Genomic DNA, 22,471 nt, shown 5'->3' with positions numbered 1-22,471 from the left:
GTAAGTGTCGTGTACGTCGACGCTCGCCAGACTTCTACCATTGATCAATTTAGCGAATTAGTCTCGATGGAGATCGAACACTACGATACTTTGATGAGAGTTGTGATGCAACGAATCGTGATACTATGTACGACTTGATATCAAGGTTCAAGGTGAGCTAGCGATCGATACAGAGCGATTGTTCCAAGATACGAGCCTCTACTTTCGTCTTGTTCCTCTCAGACTTACTCTCAACACTTTTTATATCCGCGCGTTTCCTCGAAGGTCTCTAATGTAAAAAATCACCACGATATAGAATCACGTTGAAGCGATAGGTTGTTCGTTTGTTGTGTTATAAAATTCGAATAAACGTGAAATAAGACTGATATTAAAGTAAAAGAAGTAAATCGAAATCGCTTACCAATAAGGATATCGCAGCGAGAATGATCAAAGCGGCTGCGTACCAATGGTCGATTATCCAACGACGGAAAGTGGCCAGACTTTCGTCGGATAAGAGAAGTTTTCTCAAAGTTGCCAAAGGACCGCTTGGATCGACCTACGAGGATAATTCGCGTTGTATTAATTTGAAGCGACAGATTCAAATGTTACACCGCATACCTCTCGACATTTCTGGAAGACGTCGCAATATCCATTGTAATCGTTGCACGGTGTTCCTGGCTTGGAGAACATGTCGGGTATATCGTAGGGCGGAGAGTTCCAATCGAAAGACGACCTACGCGCAACATCGATCACCGATACGTTTATTTTTATCGCGATAAAAAAAATATATATACACATATGGAGGAAAATGGTTTATAACGTACAGGCAGGGTTGGTTCTCTCCGGGAACGCGACAACAGAGCTCGCAGGCCTTCGTCGGGGGATCGTTCGGGCCAGGAATGCACTGGCAAGATTCCAATCCGTATGCAAGGCATATACTACCGGTACACTCCTTACGAAAGGAAAAAGATAGAATATCGCAGGGGAGAGAAAAGGAAAAACTAGGAACATTTCGACACTCACCCCCATAAAGCACACGAATTCGCGATTGCAGATCGTCTTGTTGGGTTTGTTGATGGAGGGAGGGCAGTAAGCTGATCGACCGTCGCAAAAGCTCGCGTCTCGGCATCCGTTGTCGTCTCTGCACTTGTCTCCGAATCTTAAATTGCACTCGGCGGTGCAACACGGACCCTGAGAAGCAACGAAACGAGAGTTGAAAAATAGAACGTAATACGTCTCCCGCGTATACGTACTTGACTAGGGCTGCAAATGGAGCCTGGTGTAAGCGTACAGGGTGTTTCACCCGGAGGTGGATAGCGACGTTGAGGAAAACAGCACGAGTCCCTGCAATCTTCTTCCCATCCGCAGTCACATTCTTCACCCTCCTCGATCACACCGTTTCCGCACAATGACACTTGCGGCTCTGGAGAGATTTACTCATTGTACACAAATAATTTCAAAGTTTCGATTGCTATTATATTATAGTAGCGACGCATCGTTACAACAAACGATATTTTAAACGGGCGAATGAATGCGAAAAACGAGGACGAGGATTCAGGTGACAGTGGATATTGGAGGGAATAAAAGTGAGTAGTGAGCGAGCGAAAGACTGACCGGTGAAGCAACCCTTCGGGGAGCGAGCTTTGCTATTCAAAACTGGGTTTATGGCGCTCAAGCTGCACGGGCTGAAACGATTATTGTTTCGCTTGTCGCCGCTGGTTGCACGAGCGAACATAATGAAGTTTCCATCCTCTCCGCCCGGCGTGCATTGTTCCGGATCGTGCTGAAACAAAGTAAAGTGGCGCCTCGCGTTACGCGTCGCACATTATCGACAGTCGTAGCTAAAAACCAGTTAACCGCCTCCATCCCTTTATCTCCTATTGCTCGCCACCGATGAAAAACCGGTACAGCATTTAATAAAGCGTTTCCCAACGTCTACCCCCCCTCTCCCCAGAGAAGCAACGGAGAGAAGAGCTGGCGCGTGGATAAGTAAATTAGAGGGCGAATGACCTACCGGTGAACCGAAGTTATGGCCGATCTCGTGCGCCAAAGTGACGTGAGAAACGGCGGGCGGTACGTGCTTCCCGTAATTCAGTAAAGTCACTATTCCGGTGTTCAGCGACTTCATGCTGCCACGATAGTGCTGCAAAGTTTGGAAAGATTATACTTGCCATTATAGCTTTTCGAGAGAGAGTTCTTTTTTTCCTTTTCTTTAAGCCAAAAAGGAAGGAAAGTCGACCCGATTTAAGATCGGTTAAGATACTCTTCCCTTCGAACTTACTTACCCCGTTCTTCTCGCAAACTCCGCCGGCGTTTTTCAAGTCGCCTGTCCAAGCGAGGCCCAGCGTGCCCATCTCGAAGTCCCGATACGTGAACATGTAGGCCAGGCAGAACGCGTCGTAATCCTCTTCTGCAACACGGAAGAGGAGAGAGAACGAGCGTGTGGGATTTGTAACGGGAAGATGGATAGGCGGTTTCTTTTGCCGCGGCACCAACAATTGGCTGCCGTTAGAGATAGAGATAGAGAAGAGGGGAAGATTTATTTACCAGAGAACAGCTCCAGATACTTTTCCACGCCGTAGTTGCCCGGGAATCGATAATTGGGATCTCTCAATGCGTCCTCGCTGTGAACTTTCACACGTTTTATCATGAAGCTGATGTTGTCGGGCCTGCCGTCTTGGTTGAAGTCTATTGTGAAAACCAAAAGAAAAAAAAAAAAAAAAAAGATCGCGATCGAATCCTCGGAGGGAGAAAGAAGAGTTTCATCGACTGCGCGCATCCACTACTTGCCTGTATGTTTATAAATGGAGTTGACCCTCTGCACGTGCCTCGTCATCACTTCGATGCAAGCCTCCTCCGTGCCGTATCTCGCGAAAAACTGGTGATCCGCTTGCAGGTAGAGCATGCACGTAGTTTTCCTCGGGTCCACCGTGGCACGTTTGTGCAAGTGTCTCGCGATACGATCTCCCTCCCCCATCCTTCTGAAAAAAAGAAAAGAACGGAATCTCGCTCGCGAATTTCCTTCCAGCCGTTGCAAACGTATAATCCCCCTTTCGTCTAATTAATTCGATTCGAAATTAGAACGAAAAGACACTCACGTCTCCATGCGTGCCGCGCTCTTATCCCTTATCTCCGAGGTTGAAATCCGCGCGCCGTTTCCCTTCGAGAAGTAGAGCGCCCGTGTCTCGCCGAGAAGAGGCTCGTACAGCGATCGAGACTCGTTTCGTCCCCTGCAAAAGGGAGTAAAGAGAAGAAGGAAAGGGAAGAAAAAGAAAGTATCGAAATCTTGCATCTGGCTGCATCGAGGCCGAGTCAGCCAAATTGGGTCTAATTGGCAGAGCTGCGATTCGTCGTGCCAGGGAGGGTGAAAGGGGGTGAGAAATGTTTGAAGAGGCGCGGTTTAAAGCTCGTTACGTATAAGCTCGTGACGCGTGATGAACTTGTGCCTACGAATAATGCGTGAGAGGGGTAACGAAATTAGAAGCGAAGGGAAGGTGCAGTGCAGCCCGGTGTTCCGAGTTGATAAACCTCAGACGGCGCACACGTTTCTAGCAACGCCTCTCCCTCACTCTCGTTAGATACATTTTCATCCTCGGTTAACGTAACGCGATTTGGCCGGGCTGTTTTAGAGGCGGTTTATCTCTTTACATTAACGAGCTAACGAACGTCTACGGTGAAAATCATCTTGGAAAATACGTTTCGTCCGTGATTCACTTATCGTCCCTCTATCCTTCCCTTTCCAAGAGATGTATTCTTTTTTACCCGTTCGAGGAATTATCGACCGAGGATGATCCACGAGATGATTCATCCACTCTGAAGTTTATCAAGGAGGATCGATCGTTTCGTAGAATCGTTATACAGAAGATTCACTCACATTTGCATGGAATCGTGAGAAGCGTGTTGACGCAATCGATGACTGGCGCAAGGCGACGATTTACGCGGCGTTAACACGTCCGAGGCTCTGTAGGCGATGCTGTGATACGGCGGAGACGTGTCCTCCTCCCCGGCCAAGTATCTGTTGGTCGGCTCGATGTAGTACTCCTCGAATCCGGTGACCACGGTGCCGTCGAACAGGCCGTCCCCTGTCACCATCCCCTGCACCACGGCGTTGTCGTCCTCTGCAAATCGGCCAGTGGAAAATTCCAGCCAAAATTGCCCGTGTTAGAAATTAACCTTACGCTTTCCCTTTCTAAGAGAACAAGAAATCGACCCGAATTTATTCGGAAGGGATAATAACAGGTTTTTACTAGTTTTCCAATGCAATCGTTTCTTTCTCTCGGCGGACCCGAATATTCCCTCGCGACGATCCGAAGCGGAATTTCGTTCCACGGAAGAAGAAGGAAAATATTTTTTGATTGCTTCGATTCGCCGCTTTCCAAAAACAAAACCCTTCAAGGATCGATCAGTCCCGTGGCAACTTGACGGTAATAACACGGAGGAGGAGGAGGAGGAGAAGGAGGAAATTCGACCGATCTCGTTCGCCGTTGCGGTAATTTATAACCGAATCGGTCGGTGGTTGTGCCACTACCGCGTGTAGACTAAACCTCGAGATTGGTTTATTCTTCCGGTTCGATTCGAGATTTCAATAACGTTGCTCGGATGTAATTCTTAACGTAAGGAATGGAAGAAGAAGCAATCGCTAGCCGGTGGAATCGAGTTAAAAATTGTGAAAAGATTTCTTCCCTTTGCGCGAAACTTCCGTTTCGTGGAAATCGAATTTGAAACTGCACGCGGATGGGATTTTATCCCATGATGGGGGACGTTTACTCGACCGATTTTTTCTTTTTTTCGGAGCCAATCATTTTCGAGAACTCGTTGTACTTTTTTGTTTTCTTCGCGCCATTTTTTTTATCTTTCTTTCGCGACTGTTCCTTCCTCTCTTTCTTTTCGCCAATATTAATATCGACGTTAACAAGAAGAGGCCGAATCGAGCAGAGTTTGCGCGCTTAATCATCCGCCTCGCGCGGAAATCGAGCGAATCGCCCTCTATTTAGATTCAGGGAACTCGGGGATAACTTCGTTTCGTGTCTCCAGGTTGGTGGACGGGTCCGCTTCCGGATGGAGCGATAGATTTCCGAGGCAAACTCTCGGAATCGAAAATTGTGCGAGCGAGGGAGAGAGAGGGGGGAGAGGGTCGATGGGAGAGAGACAAAGAGAGGGAGAGTCGGGGACGAGGAAGGAAGAAAGTAGGGTAGAGCTATCTATTTCCGTCATAACCGTCGTCTTCGCCGAGAATTACACCGTTTCGACGATTTCATAATTTCCGGACGCGCGTTTCGCCCAACCTCCTCCTCTTCCCGCTCCTCCTCCCCTCCGTCTTTACACGATGAAAAACTGGGTCGTCGATTTTTTTACCTTTACCGCAGGATGAAGGGGAGGGGAAAAAAAAGTGATCCTCGAAGTGGCCGCGAGTGAATTCGTCGATTTTGAAATCGGTTTAATTTTTAATCGCGCGAGAGGAGGAGAAGGGAGAGGGTGGAAAAGAAACGAAAGCGCGTTGCACCGATATAATTCACCGGTAATTGCTCGGTTTCTTTCTCACCTCCCCTTTTCCACCAAATCCGCGTTTCCTCGAGGAAGCAATTACTCGGACCTTTTTCATAATTAATCGAATGATACACGGCCGATACCGCGGTGTTAAATTTAACATTTTTTTAGAGTGGCAGGGATTGTGTTCGGGGGGCCAACCGAGGGCGGAGTGGCCGAGAGTCGAAACTTGGCAATTGGAAATTCGAATCGGTCGAGGAGGGAAGGAGTTAATCGTTCGATTACACAAAATTCCTTCGAATCTTCTCATCTCTTTCTCATCTCCTCTCGATCCACGTGGCGAGCGGAGTAGAAGGGAAAAAACGAAACGAATTATCCCAAGCATTTTTCCCTGCAATTAAGTGTTTTAAATCCCCTCGGACGGGTATCCGGGGACAGGCGAAATTCACCCCTCATGCTAATCGATACCCTCCTCCTCCTCCTCCTCCATCTCCTCCCCCGTCGAACAAAGGAAACGATTGAACAAAGGGTTCTCTCTCTCTCTCCGCTTCTCTCAAACGATCTAGCCTCCCGACGCGGAACTACGAGACCGGATGAAATTACCATTTAAGCGAGAATCGAAAATTCCCCCTTGAATGTCGGCAATTGAGCGAGAAAAGGGGGGAGGGGTGAGAGAGAAACAAGAGAAAGAGAGGAGAGAAAGAGAGAGAGGAAAAGAGGAAGGGAATGCTCATTAGCTCGCGATACACTCGCGGGGGAAAATTTTTCTCTCCGGAGTCTCTCTCTCTATGCCAACCTCTTTGCATAGAGGAGAGAGTTTTTCTCTCTCTCTATTTTTTCTCCAACCACATAGGAAAAGAGGACACGCGATGGAACCCCTTCGTTTGGTTTGCTCTCTCTTCTCTGTCTCTCTCTCCCTTTTATACGTATATTTTGTTTTTCGCTTTTTCAGGGACCGCATATTGAACTTTGGCAAGGCGCGCACACACACACACATACACACCGATCGTTCCAACACGGTGAAATCCATTTAAAACGAACGATGCCGCGCACGAGACGGTTTATGAAACGATATCGTTAAGTCTCGCGAGTCCTTTCTCTCCTTCCCCGATTCTATGGACTGATCGGTCGATTTACACACAGTCGATACCACGCGCCTTTTTCCTTTTTTTTCGCGGAAAAATAAAATAACGGATAGGTGGACACGCGATCTAAAAGGATACAGCGAGCGAGGGGAAAAAATAACGACGGACGTGGGGTGGAGAGAGCAGAGGGAAGACAGAAGGGGAGGGATAAAGCGGAGAGCCGACAAAGAATACGGTCCGTCATTTAATTCGGTTTGTATCGCGAATCGGTGGTCGATACGCGTGTCGACTACAAACGATACGGTCGATAGGGCCATTCTTCTTCACCACGTAAGTGGGAAAATTGCGGGAACGGTTTCGAATAAAAAGCATGTTTTACCATAAGCACGGACAGGTGTCCGAAGTTTTCGTGATCGTTCTACCATTCTTCCACCGATATTTTATCCCCGTATTTTAACTCGTGTTAATCGCTCCATTCACCCCGAAATACCCAAAAATATACAAATACACAAATTCCTTTACTATCCTATAATATTCGGAATACGAAATAGAAAATAAAATCGGGAAACCTGTTATAATGAAAAAGAGAATCGTCCATGTAAATCTCGTATATCACATCGAATCTCGGCTAAAAGGTTTCTTATCTTGTCCAAGTTGGAATTAAAATTAAAATTGAATAGGAGATACACAGTTTGGCCGGTAAGTTGGAAGTTAAATTTAGCATGGACGGACTTAGACGCTAAGAAGTCTTAAAATCTCGATACCTAAGTCTTCTCTTTCAATTCAATTACGGAGGGGGGGAGGGGGAGGAGTTTGAGTTACGCAAAAACTTCTTAAGAATAAGTGGGAGGGAGAAGGGAAAAAATGGAGGGATCAACAGGAAGCGGTAGCGCGATACCATAACTCGATCGGTGGTTGGCTATCGAGCGGCTGACACGTTGCCGCTCTTGCGAGCGTGGAAAAGGCATCGACTCATCGGCGCCCCTCGAGTCGAGGGTATCGACTACTTTCTTTTTATCGCCGCTTCGAAAATGACGGGGAAGAAGGGCGGCGAATGGAACTCTCCCGGGGATCAGCAGGGGAGGAAATCAAAGAAAAAGATCCTCTCTCGTCGTTGAGTGCCCTCCCTCCCTCCCTTCGATTATTTTTTTTGTTTCCAGCCGGCCGAGTTCGGGACTAATTCGATCCAATTTTCGCGCGGCGCCTCACTCGATCCCACTTCGACGAGTTTCGCGTCGACGAATAACTCTACGAATCGAGAATCGAGCGGTGCTGTCTTCGAAGGAAGACGAGGGGGAGAAATTGGGAGAGAAATCAGAGAGAGAGAGAGAGAGGAAGGAGTGGAGGGAGAAGTCAAGATCGCGTCGGATCCTCTCTCTCTCCATCTCCTTTCGAATTCGTTAAACAGGAGAGGGGGAACGCGTTTAATAGCTGTTCGAATTATTTTCACGATCCGCGTAACTGAACGTAACAAGCTCGAGTTGAAGAAAAAAAGAGAAATCGGTGACAACTCAACTCTTCCCGACTCTTGGGAAGGAAACCAAGAGAATTTACTCGGTACATAATACAAACAATACTCTCTCTGTATCCGCGTTGTCTCCGGAGCGAGAAACGAATTCGAGAGCGCTCCGCTGGCGTTGTTTCATCGCTGAAAGTGCAAGATAAACGATAATATTGTGCAACGGCGCATAATCAGCGAGAGAATAGGACGAAAAGAATGGAGAGAAGGAGAGAGGGAGAGGGAAAATGTACGCAGGATGCGAACGAAAGAACACAGCGCGGGAATCGTTTCAAGGATAACCAGTCGAATCGGACATCCTTAGAAAAGTTTTGTCGTTCGGCGACGTCGTAGAAACTTTGTCCTCTCCTCTCGCTCTCGCTCACGCACGTCGCAGACACACGTTTCCCTTTCTTCCTCGAGATCCACCGATTCCAGACCGGTATCGGTTTGTTGGCTCGTGTTCGCAAAATCACCCGCGAACTCTCCACCCTTCCTGGTAATTGACCTATTTCTCGGGGGCGAGAGCCGAGTCTTCGCCGCGATATTCTCACCTCGGCCAAGTAAGTAAGTAAGTAAGTAAGTAAGTAAGTAAGTAACTAAGTGAGTGAGCAAGTTGGAAAGGAGTCCGGTTAATTCGTTTCGATTGGAGGGTGATTCGAGAAGGTGTCGAAGATGGCGGAAAGAATCAGGCGAGTCTCTTTCTCCGACATAGCGTGTCACGGAGAATACGTCTAATTTTAGTTAATTGGAATTCGAAGCGAGGGGAGGAGAGATTGAGGTATTATCGATCTACGAGATTCTATTAAAAAAGATCAACGAAGATATTCCGACCGAATGTGTCGCTTTGTATTTATTATTCTTTTTTACTTATTCGTGCAATGTCAGAGAATAAAATGGACGGAAATATGGGAAATATTCGCGAATGATTTTGATTTCGCCCTATGTAGATATAAATTGAAAGTGATTTTCAAGATTGGAACGGTTAGATTCGAGCGAGAAATTTACGTCGAGTTACGAAGGATTCGATTCGACGAGGCGAAATATGGAAGGGAAAATATAATCGATCGATCCCTTTCCTCGATTCGATTCGACGAGAAATTCGTTATTATTCCGATTCCTGTTTTAGCGCGGAACACGGGTTTAATTAAATCGTCCTGGACGACTTGTTCCCGAGTCGAAGTCGGGATCGTCCGTAAACTCCGCGGGGAAAGAATAATCATCCCCTTTCTCCTCCAATTAGGGGCTCCGAGAAAATATTCTTACTCGGGGGGGCTAAATACGAATTATTGGAATCCGGTCTAATTTAATTTCATTCGGTGGCGAAGAGGCGCGACGGGCGAGGAATAAAAGGAAAAAAGAAAAAGAAGCGAAGGTAAAAGGATAAGTAAAAGAAGAGAGACGAACGTGAGACTTCAAAAGTAAAATAAGCACGAAACGAAAGAGGAGAAAGAAAGAGAAGCGAAAGAAGGAAAAAAAAAGAAAGGGGGAGAGCAAAGGAGGCAAACAGCCCCTTTTTCAAGCTGCTGTGCCGCTCGTTACCGGGAAAATCCAATTTAATCGGGGGGACGGTTAACTTAACAGAGGCGCCGGTCCGCGCGAGGAATCGCGAAAACTCGAACAATTGCGCCGGACCCGCGGCAAACAACAACGCGCGCAGAATACGCTCGACGAATGCTTGTTTAATTGATTAACAATCGAATTACGACCAATCGTCGATGCATTGATTCGAATCATCGCCCGTCGACCTTTCCACTATCTTTTAAAACTGTCCCCCCTTCTCTTCTTTCCATCTCCTCTTCCTCCATCTCATCATTCATACGCGTACATTTTTACACTCTCCGTTTCGCGCTCCCTATAATTCTTTTTAATTAGCCATAACCCAGGATCGGACGTTAATTAATTCGATTGTCCTACGGGCCACTCACGCCCTCCCCTCCCCATCCTTTGTTCCGTGCAATTAACGAGGCCGGGAGAGGGGAAAAAAAGTAATGCGCGGGTTCCGGTTCCGTGCGTCTTAAGGAAGGATAATTTTATCCTCTTCCCGTCCTCTCGCACGCAACCGCGTATATCTCTGTTAATTTTCTTTCGTACGTTTCGCGAAATGGCGGGCGTGTATAAAATCCGGCTCACATGTATCCGGCGGAGAATTATTCGATTACCGGTGGATACCGCGTTAACGATGTAACGCCAATTATTTATCACTGCCGCGATAATTAATGCAAAGCCGTTAATGAAAGCTCGCGGCCGGTGTGCCTCTGCAAGAGGATCGAGGTCGAGGAGGGGGGGCATACCGATGCCTCCCAACGATCGGTTGCTGGATCGGTCCGGCAAATTCGTAACCGAAGAGAGTCGAAGGCGCGTTGTCGATCGAAACTATTGGATCGCGCGGTGACGTTGATGATTTAAATCGTCAACGGCCGGACGTTTAATCAACCGATTCTCGATTCTGTGGAGATTGTATGTAACGGGGAATGGAGATGGAAATATGCGATAAGTTTCTTCTGAGGAGCGTCATCCTTAAATCCCGGCTTAATTACCCTAAGTAGCGGGACGTTAAGTACACATTTTATCTCCGGCCATTTTCGCTCCCTATAATTTGTAACCCTCGAGTGTGAAAAGCTTCGAAGCGAGAACAGGGCCGCGCCGGTTATGAATACGCCGAGCGGTGGAACACTGGCGACCGGCCAGGAGACCCCATCTCCTCCCTTGTTTTGAGCGAGTTAGGCGTTACACAAAATTAATCGACTGGTTGGAACTAAAAAAAAAAAAAAAAATAAGGAAAATAAAAGACGAATCTAATCCCTAGTGAAAAGCGTCGTCGCTCAAAAGCGAGTTTATATTCATTTCCAACAATCGCGCCTTTCTCTCGGAGCCATTGTTTACACGATGATAATTTCATCGATCCTCCTCGAAAATTAACCCCTCTCCGATTAACGGGAAAGAAACGGTATAAATGTAAATCGTGGATCGAAAATCGTGACTCGACGAATTTACGAACGCATTATTTGGAATACATGGAAGATGGGATATTCGGATGGAATTTTCTAAGCGATTTGCCACGCATCATCGGAAGATTCGGCCCATTATCGCGGGCTGGAAATCGGGCGGCGCAATTACACACGGGTACACCGTCAATTAGGCAAGTTTAATCGGTAATCGGATTATCAGTGATACGGGGTTATCCTGCACCGTTGCGCCCAACTGATGCGCTCCCGCGCTCGAACCGAGACCGCTTCGATCGGAAAAGTCGAGTTAATTTAATCGTTTTATCATTCGAGCAATTATGCCGCCGCTCGTCCTTCTCGCGTCCACCGTAACGCGTCGTATATGACGCGTGTACGCGCCATCATTTCGCCTCTTCCGTGCCTTCCAATTACAGCGACTATCCTCCACTCGATTATTATAGTTACGGACTCGATTACAATTTCGCGTACGCGCGTCCACGAAACCTTTACGGCCCCCGCCGTTATTTATTTCTCGTTGTAACGACGCCTCGTCTCCCTTTATCGATCGACGCGGGTTAGTTGAATGAAAACGCGTCGCTCGTCCACCGCTAATTCGAGTCGACCAATTTTCAACGGAACGCGTCCGAGCTTTTTCCATCCGGCACGTTCCCGCGATTTATCTCGACAATCATCGAAGGCGATGGAAGCGCCTTCCCTCCGTCTTCCAAATCCGCGGATCCGAGCATCGTAATTGCGGTTGTTGCGCACCTAGGCGCGAAGGATAATTGAGTTGGCTTATTCCCGGAAACGGAAAGCGCGAGGCTTTACGTGCATGCATCAACAGGCGTAACCGGTGGATACCCTTTGTTTCGAACCGCGAGTAAAAATAACTGTTCACTTTGCGAAACAAAAGAGAAAAAAAGGAAAGGAACTTGAGATCTATAGTTATTAAGATCGTGGATTCCGTTATATTAATTTAATTCCTTTCACTCCGCTTTGTCGGAAAGCCGTCTCGACGGGATCCGCGTGCTCTCTGGAAGACGAGCGGGAGACGAGTACAGGATTCAACAAGTTAGGCGAATTATTAAGAGTATAAGGACGGTTTCCGGGTTGAAGTTCGGTGAGAAACGTCGATCGGCGGCGTTATATACGCGATCAAGTTTCGAGCGGTGGCGAAGTTGCGGTTAGACCAGTTCGAACTCGTTCGGTGTACGAAATTATACCGCGCTCGTATATGCTCCCTGTCGACGTGCTCAACTATCCGCTTACTCGAGTTTCCAGTACGTGGAACCGGAATCAGATATTCCTGCACTCTTTGTGTATCGTGTCCGCGACGGAGTTAACGAAATTTCCAGCAAATGGTTACCACCGCTCCGCTCTTATCGCCTTTCGCGACCGTGTTATCCAAGATTCCTTTCTGGAGAACTCCAACGCTTCCCAATTATTTTCGTTCCTTATCAACCGCTGCCTCGAAAAAGACTTTCCTTCCTTCCTTCCTTCCTTCCTTCCTTCCTTCTTCTTCCCTCCCTCCACTCTTCCACGCTTCCTCGCGCTCCTCGCCCGTGTTACACGACAATGGAATAAATTTCCGTGACTCGTGAGTCGACGAGCTTAAAGGCCCCGCCTCGACGTGGCCGCGGTACTTCGCCTAACAATCGCGCGCCACGAGTGGCGTGATTACGATGAAAACTTTGCGTATCCAGCGTGTATTCCACCGGCGCGGAATTAGGAGACGCGGCTCTACGCAAACTTCCCGAGTTTCCCCTTTCCTTCCCTCCAAGATAAATCACCGGTATTGTTCCACTTGGTGGGTTCGACGGTAATGATGCTCGTTAAACGTCCTCGAAACGCATCGATTTTACGTAATCGTACGCTTACGCGGAAGAATTGCCCCTCCCCCTCTCCGCCAACAGAATCTGTCGATTCTCCTTCCCGAGTTATCGAGATGGAGGATAATGGAGGATGGCTCGAGAGGAGCGAGAGAGAGGGAGAGTAATTGCTGTTCGAGATCGACTCCTGGAAATTCGCGACTCGGGGAACGAACGAGAGGAGGAAGAGAAATTCGAGTAACCGTGCACGTTACGTGGATGGAAACGCAACTTCTTGGTTCTTCTTTCTTGCTCGAATGCTACACCTCGAATAGGGTATCTGGCTTGTTTCCAAACGAGCTCGGCAGCGAGGATGACGATCAAAATGAGATTCTCGGTTGAATCGGGCGAGGATTATGCGTCTTCCGTCGAGGGACGTCAACCTGGCGAATGAACTGCGTCGGTTCGGTGACCAGCCAACAAACTCTCCTCCTCCCCTCCGGCGGCTTTTTCTTTCTTTCGCTATTTTCCCAGCCTTTGATGATTTATTCCGCCGAACAGGTCCGAGGGGAGGGAGATAAATCTAAATTATCTTCGGGACCTCCGGCGATTTATACGTAGCCGGAGCTTTTCGCTCCTTTTTTTCATTGCCATTCTCTCTCTCTCTCTCTCTCTGTCTGCAAAACGCTTTTGTCCGCGAGTTTCGACGGGGAACGAACGAAATTCCAGAGAGCAAAAAGCGGCGGGAGGGCGGGATATATCCGCGTTGATCGGATCGGGTTGTCGAAAACGCAGCAACGTTTGAAGCGAGACACGTACACACCGTGAAAAGGAATATATATATATATGTACATGTACACGCGCGTTGGACACCAAGAGAGCAGCCTTTCTGACTTTTTCAAGTTTTCTCTTTTGTTTTTCTTCCATTGCGCGTATTAGAATTAAAAAGTCGATTTTTAAAAATCTCGTCCCATTTTTCGACGCGCCAATCGTTTCCAACCCTTTCTCGCACACGGTTTCTTTATTACATCGAGGATCTCGCTTCGCATAGATACGTTACTCCCTTTCTCTCTTTCTCTGTTCGGTACGATAGTGTGTGGACGTTGTCGAAAAACTTCAAAGGTCGGTGGAAAAATCTATTTTCGCGCGGTAAGCGATTCCAGCGGAATTCAAATTTCTGCCTGTGTGTGCGTATCGTATTGGAATACGCGGAGGAAATTGGTGGCAAAACTCACCCAACACTGTGCCCACGTAAGAGTGCGACGTGTCGAAGTCGATGGGGCCGTTCGTGTTCTCGAACGTCGCGTCCTGGCTGAACAGGCTCCTCTCTCGAACCAAGCGTAATGTCCATTGTCTGAGAACAAATTATCGGTTGTTACGACAATAATAACGTGTAATTATATTCCAATATCCCGACACGAGAAATAAATAAAAAAAACAAAATCACGATATGGTCTGTTCGTGCTTCTCGGAAGAAACGAGCGTGCAAATTCTTTCTTTCGAAGCACGAGCTATTGATCGGCATATTCGCCTATTAATTACCCGTATTTTAATAGAAACGCACCCTATGCGAGGAGAATCGTTGCACGCGTTCACTCGTTTCGTTCCCTGCGTTTCGCAGCGAAATGCGACGTCTCACACGGTTGAACGATTGAAAGTTTATCGTATCGTGAGTCAGTGCAGCGCGATGTAACATACAGCTCTGAAACAGGCGGCCTTTACACGTGTCCTTACACAGGAAACTTCGTCTCGCAAGAAACTAAGCGCCCCTAGAAATTGACATTTCTCTTACAAATTCCCGGGACGATCTATCCCCAGGATTCGGGATTTCCGCGGAATCCCGCTTCTGACAAATCCTTCACCCGGGACAAGTATCGCTCGGAGGAAACCTTCCAAGTAACCGAATAACATTTCGACTTTCCGATTATCCATTTAACCCCTCACTCGAGACGATTGTCCCTCGAACCCGTCATCGAACCTCCCTCCCCCTGAGGATCAATCTCCTCTCCTCTCCTCTCCATGGCTCGAGTAATCGAGGAGAGATCTGTGCAGGAATCACGACGTCGAATCCGATGTGATTCAGCGATTGCTGGACGATGACGCGAGCGCGGGCCTTCCCCGTTTCGCTCGACTCTTGTTCGAACGAGGATACGAGGTGTCTGTGAGACGGGTTCTAATAACGGGTGGTAATATTGAATTTAGAAACGCGGAAAGGATTTTGGACATGGGGGGGCGCGTGACATTGAAACGGGGCAGGGATTGCGCACGTTGCGCGGTACGCGAACGAGTGCGCGATGGAATAATCCCGGATACGAGGGTAAATGGATTAGGTTTAATTAAATTCGCAGCGAGCCAGGATTATTCGAGATACGCGTAGGCCGGGCGAAATATTCGATTATCCCAAAGTTGTCGGTTGTTGGGAAAAAAAAAAAAAAAATAACGGAGGGATGAAGGCGGATTATCGAATTATCCTTGCTAACAAGATTGCAATCCGGTGTATCGAGGATTGTGTCGAATGATACACGGGGAAAATCAAAAAAAATAAAAAATACAAAAGTGGAAACTGGGGAAAAAAGAGGGAGAGAGAGAAAAGAAAAGCGGAGATTCAGATTTAAAAAGATGAGAAAATAATAATAGACGAAATTATAATCCTAATTTTTTACCGGTTTTCACAGATTCGTAGAATTTCTATCGCGGGGAACGAGATTTCGTTTCAAATTCTCCCCGATGTTCTACACAATCGGAGCGAGGGAAGGAGAGGTAGGATCCTTTGCTCCTTTGTCTGGCGAAAAGAATTTAATACGGCGCATTACCATAAAGAAACGAGGAACGAGACGGCATTGCGCGAGGTATCAACGGAAGAGCAACAATTAGTCGCGGGTCCTTGTACCCGCCGCCGCATCTCTCCGCAATTATTCTCCTTAGCTCGATAGCTATTCCCGATAGGAGGGGAGCGAACCTCGTTTTCCGCCCCTCCTTCCCTTTGGCGGGGACCGCGCTTTTGTTCCGCGAAATTGGCGAAATTGCTCCGCGTTTAAGAGATTCGCAGAAGGGGCTGCGAAAAACCGCCCCCGATCCGATTCCCAGGGATCGATATATCTTATAATCCCCTTTTGGATCTCGGATCCGGAGATTCAAGGTCGGTGGCGCCGATTCTTTCGAGTTATTCATATAGAAGGAAGCGATATCGCCGATTTATTAACGCGACAACTTATCCCACATTCCTCGAGAGCACTGTCGAGCTTATCTCGCTCGGACACTTCTGAAAAGTCAGTCTCGGTAGCTCTGCCCTCTGGTAATCCCAGCAGAGCAACAGCAGATCTCTCATAAACTTTTTAAAACCATCGGCCAAAACACTCGACCGAATCCACTGCAACGAATCCCAATAACAGAGACATCCGCCAATCCGATTTTCTACCAACCAAATCTAATAATGTCTCTCTCTCTCTCTCTTTTATTTATTCCTCACGTGTATTAACGTAAAAGCTTGGAAAAAAACAAATGAATTTTCTTTGCTTCTTTATTCCTCTCTCTCTCTGTCATATCGATCGCGTATCGATTCCGATGCAATTTCATTTCGTTTCGATTAATTGATAAAACATCTCGTTGACGATGGATATATCGCAAAAAAAAAGAAAAAAAAATAGCGGTTGACTTTTGGATCTCGTCCAAAGCGCGTTCAAAGCTTCCCCTGTTTCCGTTCCGTTTCGCATCCGTCGATGACCAGACCTTCGCGACACGAGCCGATCGAATACGACTGTGCCCACGCGCGGGAAAACTGGATCTCATCCATTCAGGTCCGCTCGCGCCGGCTATATTCGGCGAGCTCGTGCGAATGGGGATGCGATTATATAGGGTGATTTGAACTTCTGCATTATTAAAATAACTGGATTCTCCATCAAATTACGCTTATATTGATCAAGCTTTACGGATTTTTACTTCGATAAAGAAGGTGAATGACGACGAAGAGAATTGGCAGGAAAATCTCACAATTAATGATAATAAACGATGATTCACTCGCCTGCGCGGAATATAATTTTTAAAAGGAAATTCACGACAAAGGAAGAGCATGCGCCCGGAGGACAGGGTGGACGTTGGCGCGCGATGAGTTTTTTTAAATCGCGCGAAAAAAGGGGTTGCACACGATCGGTCCGTCCTCCCCATCCCACGTTATCTTGCCAGTTTGTACCAGGTGCACAAGGGGTGAAAACACGAGGGGGTCGCGAAAGAAAAATAGGAGGTATGCGACGACGATTGGCACGGCGTGGAGGGAAGCCTCCCCCACGTATCCACCTACTCACTGCTTTACATTTTATTGCTTGCCGTGAATTCGACCGATTTACATAAAGAGACGACGAGACGCCCACGTTAACTCCTCGGTTATTCTCCTCGCGCGCGGAGGACGGAGAGAATCGCGCGAGAAGAAGTGGCCGGGAGCCTTTCGACCGATTCACCGATTCCCCGACCCTTTTCCTCGAGCGGAGAGGAGAATTTTCGCGCAGACTCTCGCTGAAGGAAAGAAGAAGGGGGGAGGAGGAAACCGGTTTGTCGCGTGGTACGCGGACAAAGAGGCGAGTGTGCGAAACTCGAGCGAAGCTGCGGGGATGGGGAGGGAGAGGCGCGTGGGTGGGTGGGGCCCGAAAACGGATCGAATTCATGACGGAAGGCAATTTCGTTTCTGGCCGAGCGCGTCCTTCGCGACTGAAATTTAATTAACCGTTGGACAACCGTTGGGCTGGTTTTGCCTCGATTCGGAGTCGAGATCAAAGCTCTCTCTCTCTCTCTCTCTCTCCTTGGTTCCTTTTTTTCTTCCCCTCTCCGACGCGGCAGCAAATAGATCTTGGTAATTGCTATTAAGCGATCGAGCAGCTGGTAATTGGTCCTTTCGGGGCGGAGGATAAGAAGTGATTCGAGAAACGAGAGAACTGGTTTGAGCCGGGTTTATGGAAAGAAGAAACGCGCGAATGGGACGGATTTGTGAGGAGAGCTACGGTTCGAACGATGAAAACGCGATTAGAATTGGAAGGAGAGAGAGAGAGAGAGAGAGAGAAATAAAAATCGAGTCTAATTGCTTGTTCCATGGCTCGGTATATCCCGTTAACTTTCCAGTTACTGTTGTTTGATCGCGGCTCACGACGATCAACCGACTGCGAGTCCTTTTCGAATAGACTTTGTTGGATCAAGATCTATCGCTTTTATTTGTCCATCTATATGTATGTATGTATAAGTTTGGATTTCTCAGAAGTTTATTTTTATTGGAAGAAGAAATTTTACCATCGCAGAGATCGTCGTCGTGTTTTCATTCGTAAATTCCAATTAAAGCCATTGATCTGTATAACGGGTTTGATGGGTTTGTAAAAGAAAAAAAATAAAAGTTAAAAAGAGAAAAGAATCGAGCTCGGATCCGATATAATAGCGAGGGAAATTAATTGGCAAAGCGATTTCGCGTTAACGGCATTTTAATTGTCATTTCGGAAATTTTGAAATTTATTCCTCCGAGATAAGATTGTAAATCCGTTTTCTCGAGGCTGTACCTCCTCCTTTCGCGACGTTTACGCTGGAAAATTTATATTGTCCGGTTTTGTAATTAATTTCATTTAAGAGAAATTCAGGAAAGCAAATATAACGTAATTTTGTGGAAACAAAGGGAATTCTATTATCTCCGCGTTGTATCGCTTCCAAATGTCAGGAAAGCTTTGTTTTCCAGGCTTGATATAATGCCAACTATTCCGTAGTAGTCAACTAACTCTGTTAATCCACTCTTTGCCCGTGCATCTTGATACCAGCAGATTTTTAAGACCTGCAGACATTTTGAACCGATTTATTTTTCACTTCGCGATTGTCAGTTGTTGGACGTCACTGAACGAATGTCCTCGCTTACCTTAAACTCGCGTATCCAAAGGATCCAAAAGTTTCTCGGTGAAAAGTAGAAAAAAAAAAAAATAATAATAATAATTCTCCAATTTACCCTCAAAAAAGTATTCGCATCCTTCCAAGATATTCGTAGAAATCGATCGAGCAAACTACGCCGCGCAGCGCACACGAACGCAACATAAAAATTCCGAGCGATGACGAGACGATGAAATCGTAGTAACGCGTGCAAAATCCTTTTCCTTCCTTTCTTTCTTTTTCATTCTCGCTATTCGCTCTCGGTCAATTCGACCAAACTTATTCCAAATCCGAATCATCATCCTATTTAAATTACGTACGAGGGCGCAACACTAACCGACGAACCTCGACCTTAATTGGTTATTCTAGGTCTATCTATCGACCTGACCAGACGGTCGTCCGCTTCGAGCATAGAGAACAGGAATTCCAATACACGGTGAAAATCTCCCCGGAAGAATCGGGCCGTACTTTCCCATGGACGTGGAAAAAGAAGAATTCTTTGCTTTCGGAAGAGAATTATTCTTCCCTGGGTGAGATCCTCCTGCCCGAAACCCGGTAATCTCGCTTTAAACGTTATGAAAAAAAAAAAAAAAAAGAATTCACAACGAGACTCGAGGATTTAAGAAGGGGTTACCGTTGTAAGCAAAAATGGGCCGCCTTGTCTCTCTTTGATCCGAAGGAAAGGAAAAACTGCGTGGTCGTGGCTGGCACGGTAATTCGTTAAAGAATCTTTTAATGTCGTGTTCATTTCGCGTTTGCAATTTGCCCGGGAAAAATGTGTCGTGACCCGGCGTGCACGTAGTCCACGGGTACGTAGTGGTAATGGTAGTAGTAGTAGTAGTAGTAGTTACTTTTACTTGGGGAAACGGGGAAAGGGGAAAAAAGAACTCACTTGTCGAGCGCTTTCAACTGCAGCAGCAAAGGCTGATTGTCGACCACATCGTTGGAGACATCGCGGCGCATCCGGTTACGATGTTGTCTCAAGGCCGCGGTATCATAGGAGGCCACCTCGTAATAACCGATGTAAGAACCGTGCGTGATACCTGGAACAAATACAGAGAGAAAGACGATCCTTTCGTTAGTTGGTTTGTAGAGAGAGACAGAGAAAGCAGTGAAATTGTGTCTGTAAAGATCTGTAAGATGCAACGATTGATCCGTGAATTCCACGTGAATTTCGTGTCTCACGATCGCAAACGTAAAATATCGGATGGAGCGCGAGGAATGGTCCGTTAACCCGTTAAAAGGAATGATCTCTCTCTCTCGCCTCGCAGCCAACACACAAGTTGGAAGGAATGACAAGGAGAAACTGCGAAGAGATCTTGCAAAACCCGAAACTTCTGGACTTTCGCTATTGCGACGGGGGCGGAGGTTGGGATACCGGTGAGAATTTCGTCAGATTCGTTTTCACGAATGAGAGGCACGACTTTGCCTCTCCGGTGGAGGAGGAAGCGAAGTTCGCGTAGATATCTTTCTTGATCGGATTAATTTTGAAAATTGGACCTCTCCTCTAATAAAAAAGATAAATCAACCGGTCCGATCGCTCCTCACTTTGATTCTACGTGGGGAAGGAAAAGATCTTCTCGTCAACCGTATGCGAGAGAGAGAGAGAGAGAGAGAGGGAGATTTGGCGGAAAGGACTCGCTCGAGAAGCTCTCAACTCTGGAAATCCTCTTAGGGAAAAGGCTAACTCAGATTTCCAACGAATAGAACGAGGAAATGTTTTGCTTCTACGTTTCTCGGTCGATACATCGGGGTACGCGGCATCGAAGATAGGGATCAAGAAAGAGGTAAGGAGTGCACTTGCAATCAGAGTGCCATTCGGAGTCGTGTTTCCATTGTTGAACCGGTAAGTACCGATCAAGAACAAAGGACAAGACACTCGGAGGAGAAACAAAGCGGTGCGTGTATATGTGCATGTTTGTGTGTGTTGCGTTCTCGAATCGAGCGTAGTTTAACGGCACCTCGTGGCGTTCTCCAAGCCGCATCGGCTTACAGCTTACGCAACACCTTCCAATAATCTAATTACCGTGGCTCGTTATCGATGCGTTGGCCCGCGGCGGATTGCAATCCAACCACCCTCTAACGGACACTTTGTATCGGATTTTCCCATCGAGAATAGGTTCCTGGGTCTGTCCCGACCGGCAACCTCATTTTCCACGCTTCTCTGCTCTCTCTCTCTCTCTCTCTATTTCTCTCTCTGCGTGCTTCTATCCTCGTCACGTTATCGGGGGGAGGATAGCTAATTCGCGATCAGAGATAAAAGAAAAACCGTCTGAAACGTGACTCACCCCCTTTTGACGTTATCTCTAATCGAAGCTGATCCTAGTTACGCTGGTTAAAGCAAATACATAGGGAAAACACCGGTTACGCAAAGTGCGCGGGGATCCTTGCTACAACAACGGTGGCCGTTTGACCTCTCGAGTAATAGGTATAATTAGGATGTAGCTTGTTTAAAAGGCCAAACGCTGATTGTAGTCGGTAAATAGGCGTGAAAATACGGTAAAGAAAGGGGTTTTCGATCCAAAATCGTACACGATATACATATATATATATATATATATCGATGCATGCGTCAAAGAGTTGTTAATGAACTGGGAAATTAACGAGGATTTAACCTCTGGTGAATGGGCGAAGCGATGAAAGCCATTCGAAATTGAACGTGACTCACCTCTGTGCGGTGGCGCGGGATGAAGAGGCGAGGCAACGGCGACGATCAGAAGGCAACCGAACGCCAGAAGGAAAATCAGGGATTCTCCGATTCGAGGATAACGTCGTCTAGGTCCGAAGCGATGCATCGCGGCCCTTTGGGCCCCGTTCCTCTCCTCCTCTTCTTCCTCCTCTTCCTCCTCCTCCCCCTCCTCCTCTTCCCCTTCTTCGTCGACGGCCAGGGCCGTAGCGCGCATCGGCTCGACGTTCTCCGGCCCAGCAATAACTAATGGCGCTATCTGCCTTTCGTCGAGCAGCCGACCACCGCGCTTTGCCAGTCACCCACCAGGCTCATCTCTCTTCCTCCCTCGACCACCGTCTCCTTCCCTTTTTCGATCTTCTTTCTCTCCCTCTTCTTCCTCCTCCTCCTCCTCCTCCTCCGCCTCCTCTTCCTCTTCCTCTTCCTCTTCCACCGCCAGCGAACGTGCTTCCGCCACGTCCTCTTTCTCTTCTTCCTCCTCCGTAGATCGCTCAACCTTTCGACCCTCCTCCCACGCTTTCAACCTTTTCCCCCTCGACTCCTACCTTCCACGATCGGCACCTCCTCTCCGCCCTCTCCCTCCACCGATCGATCCTATTCCTGAAAAAGAAAAAAAATCCAGGAACGAGATTAATTTTTCGAATAGGCTTTTGCGATCGCCTAGCTTCCAAGAATCCGATACAACTTCGCCCCGACTTTATCCTTTATTCCTACACGCGCGCCCGGATCGCGGGACGACGATACGCGAGCCCTCCATTGCGAGGAATCCAGGTTTAATACCGATTTGTTTTAACCGGTTTGAGGGGTTAAAAAAGGGGAGGGCGTGACGGACGAGTGATTTTACAAGTAATCGTTAATAAGGGAATAAAGGGAAAAAGTATAGAAATTGACGGTGTTGCGCGAAACGAACACGGAATAGGGGATAAGGAAGGCAATTCTTTAAACGTCTCCTCGAGAAGTTGTTCCTCGAAAAATTTCCTCGAGGAGGGTGTGGAAACCGGAAGCCGCGATGGCCAACTTGTGCGATAAATCATCGTCAATGTTCGCCGGTTGAGCCTCCTTACCTCTCTTCCCAGACCTTGTATCTCCAT

The 22,471-nt window shown here is 47.4% G+C and overlaps 1 protein-coding gene across 4 annotated transcripts in view; it reads right to left on the bottom strand.

The window, feature by feature from the left end:
• The window catches only part of LOC107994235 (disintegrin and metalloproteinase domain-containing protein 10), a 31,450-nt gene that overhangs the window by 5,030 nt on the left and 3,949 nt on the right, over nucleotides 1–22,471 (bottom strand). The window contains exons 2-17 of one of the 4 annotated variants that reach the window (XM_062085825.1): nucleotides 21,363–21,980; nucleotides 19,587–19,737; nucleotides 14,041–14,159; nucleotides 3,854–4,097; nucleotides 3,078–3,209; nucleotides 2,770–2,960; nucleotides 2,527–2,667; nucleotides 2,265–2,389; nucleotides 1,994–2,122; nucleotides 1,594–1,762; nucleotides 1,233–1,402; nucleotides 1,003–1,170; nucleotides 804–931; nucleotides 598–712; nucleotides 401–535; nucleotides 229–268 (exon numbers count right to left, since the gene is read on the bottom strand). In XM_062085825.1, coding sequence (XP_061941809.1) covers nucleotides 229–268; nucleotides 401–535; nucleotides 598–712; nucleotides 804–931; nucleotides 1,003–1,170; nucleotides 1,233–1,402; nucleotides 1,594–1,762; nucleotides 1,994–2,122; nucleotides 2,265–2,389; nucleotides 2,527–2,667; nucleotides 2,770–2,960; nucleotides 3,078–3,209; nucleotides 3,854–4,097; nucleotides 14,041–14,159; nucleotides 19,587–19,737; nucleotides 21,363–21,597 — 2,392 coding nt within the window. In that variant the 5' untranslated portion in view covers nucleotides 21,598–21,980. The remainder of the gene's footprint in view (nucleotides 1–228; nucleotides 269–400; nucleotides 536–597; nucleotides 713–803; nucleotides 932–1,002; nucleotides 1,171–1,232; nucleotides 1,403–1,593; nucleotides 1,763–1,993; nucleotides 2,123–2,264; nucleotides 2,390–2,526; nucleotides 2,668–2,769; nucleotides 2,961–3,077; nucleotides 3,210–3,853; nucleotides 4,098–14,040; nucleotides 14,160–19,586; nucleotides 19,738–21,362; nucleotides 21,981–22,471) is intronic. The other 3 variants (XM_062085826.1, XM_062085823.1, XM_062085824.1) reach the window with 3 other exon arrangements.

This window comes from Apis cerana, linkage group LG15 (genome assembly GCF_029169275.1).
Source record: "Apis cerana isolate GH-2021 linkage group LG15, AcerK_1.0, whole genome shotgun sequence".
Taxonomy (NCBI): domain Eukaryota; kingdom Metazoa; phylum Arthropoda; class Insecta; order Hymenoptera; family Apidae; genus Apis; species Apis cerana.
Note: the sequence above shows the minus strand (reverse complement) of the source record. Positions and strands in the feature narration are given on the sequence as shown.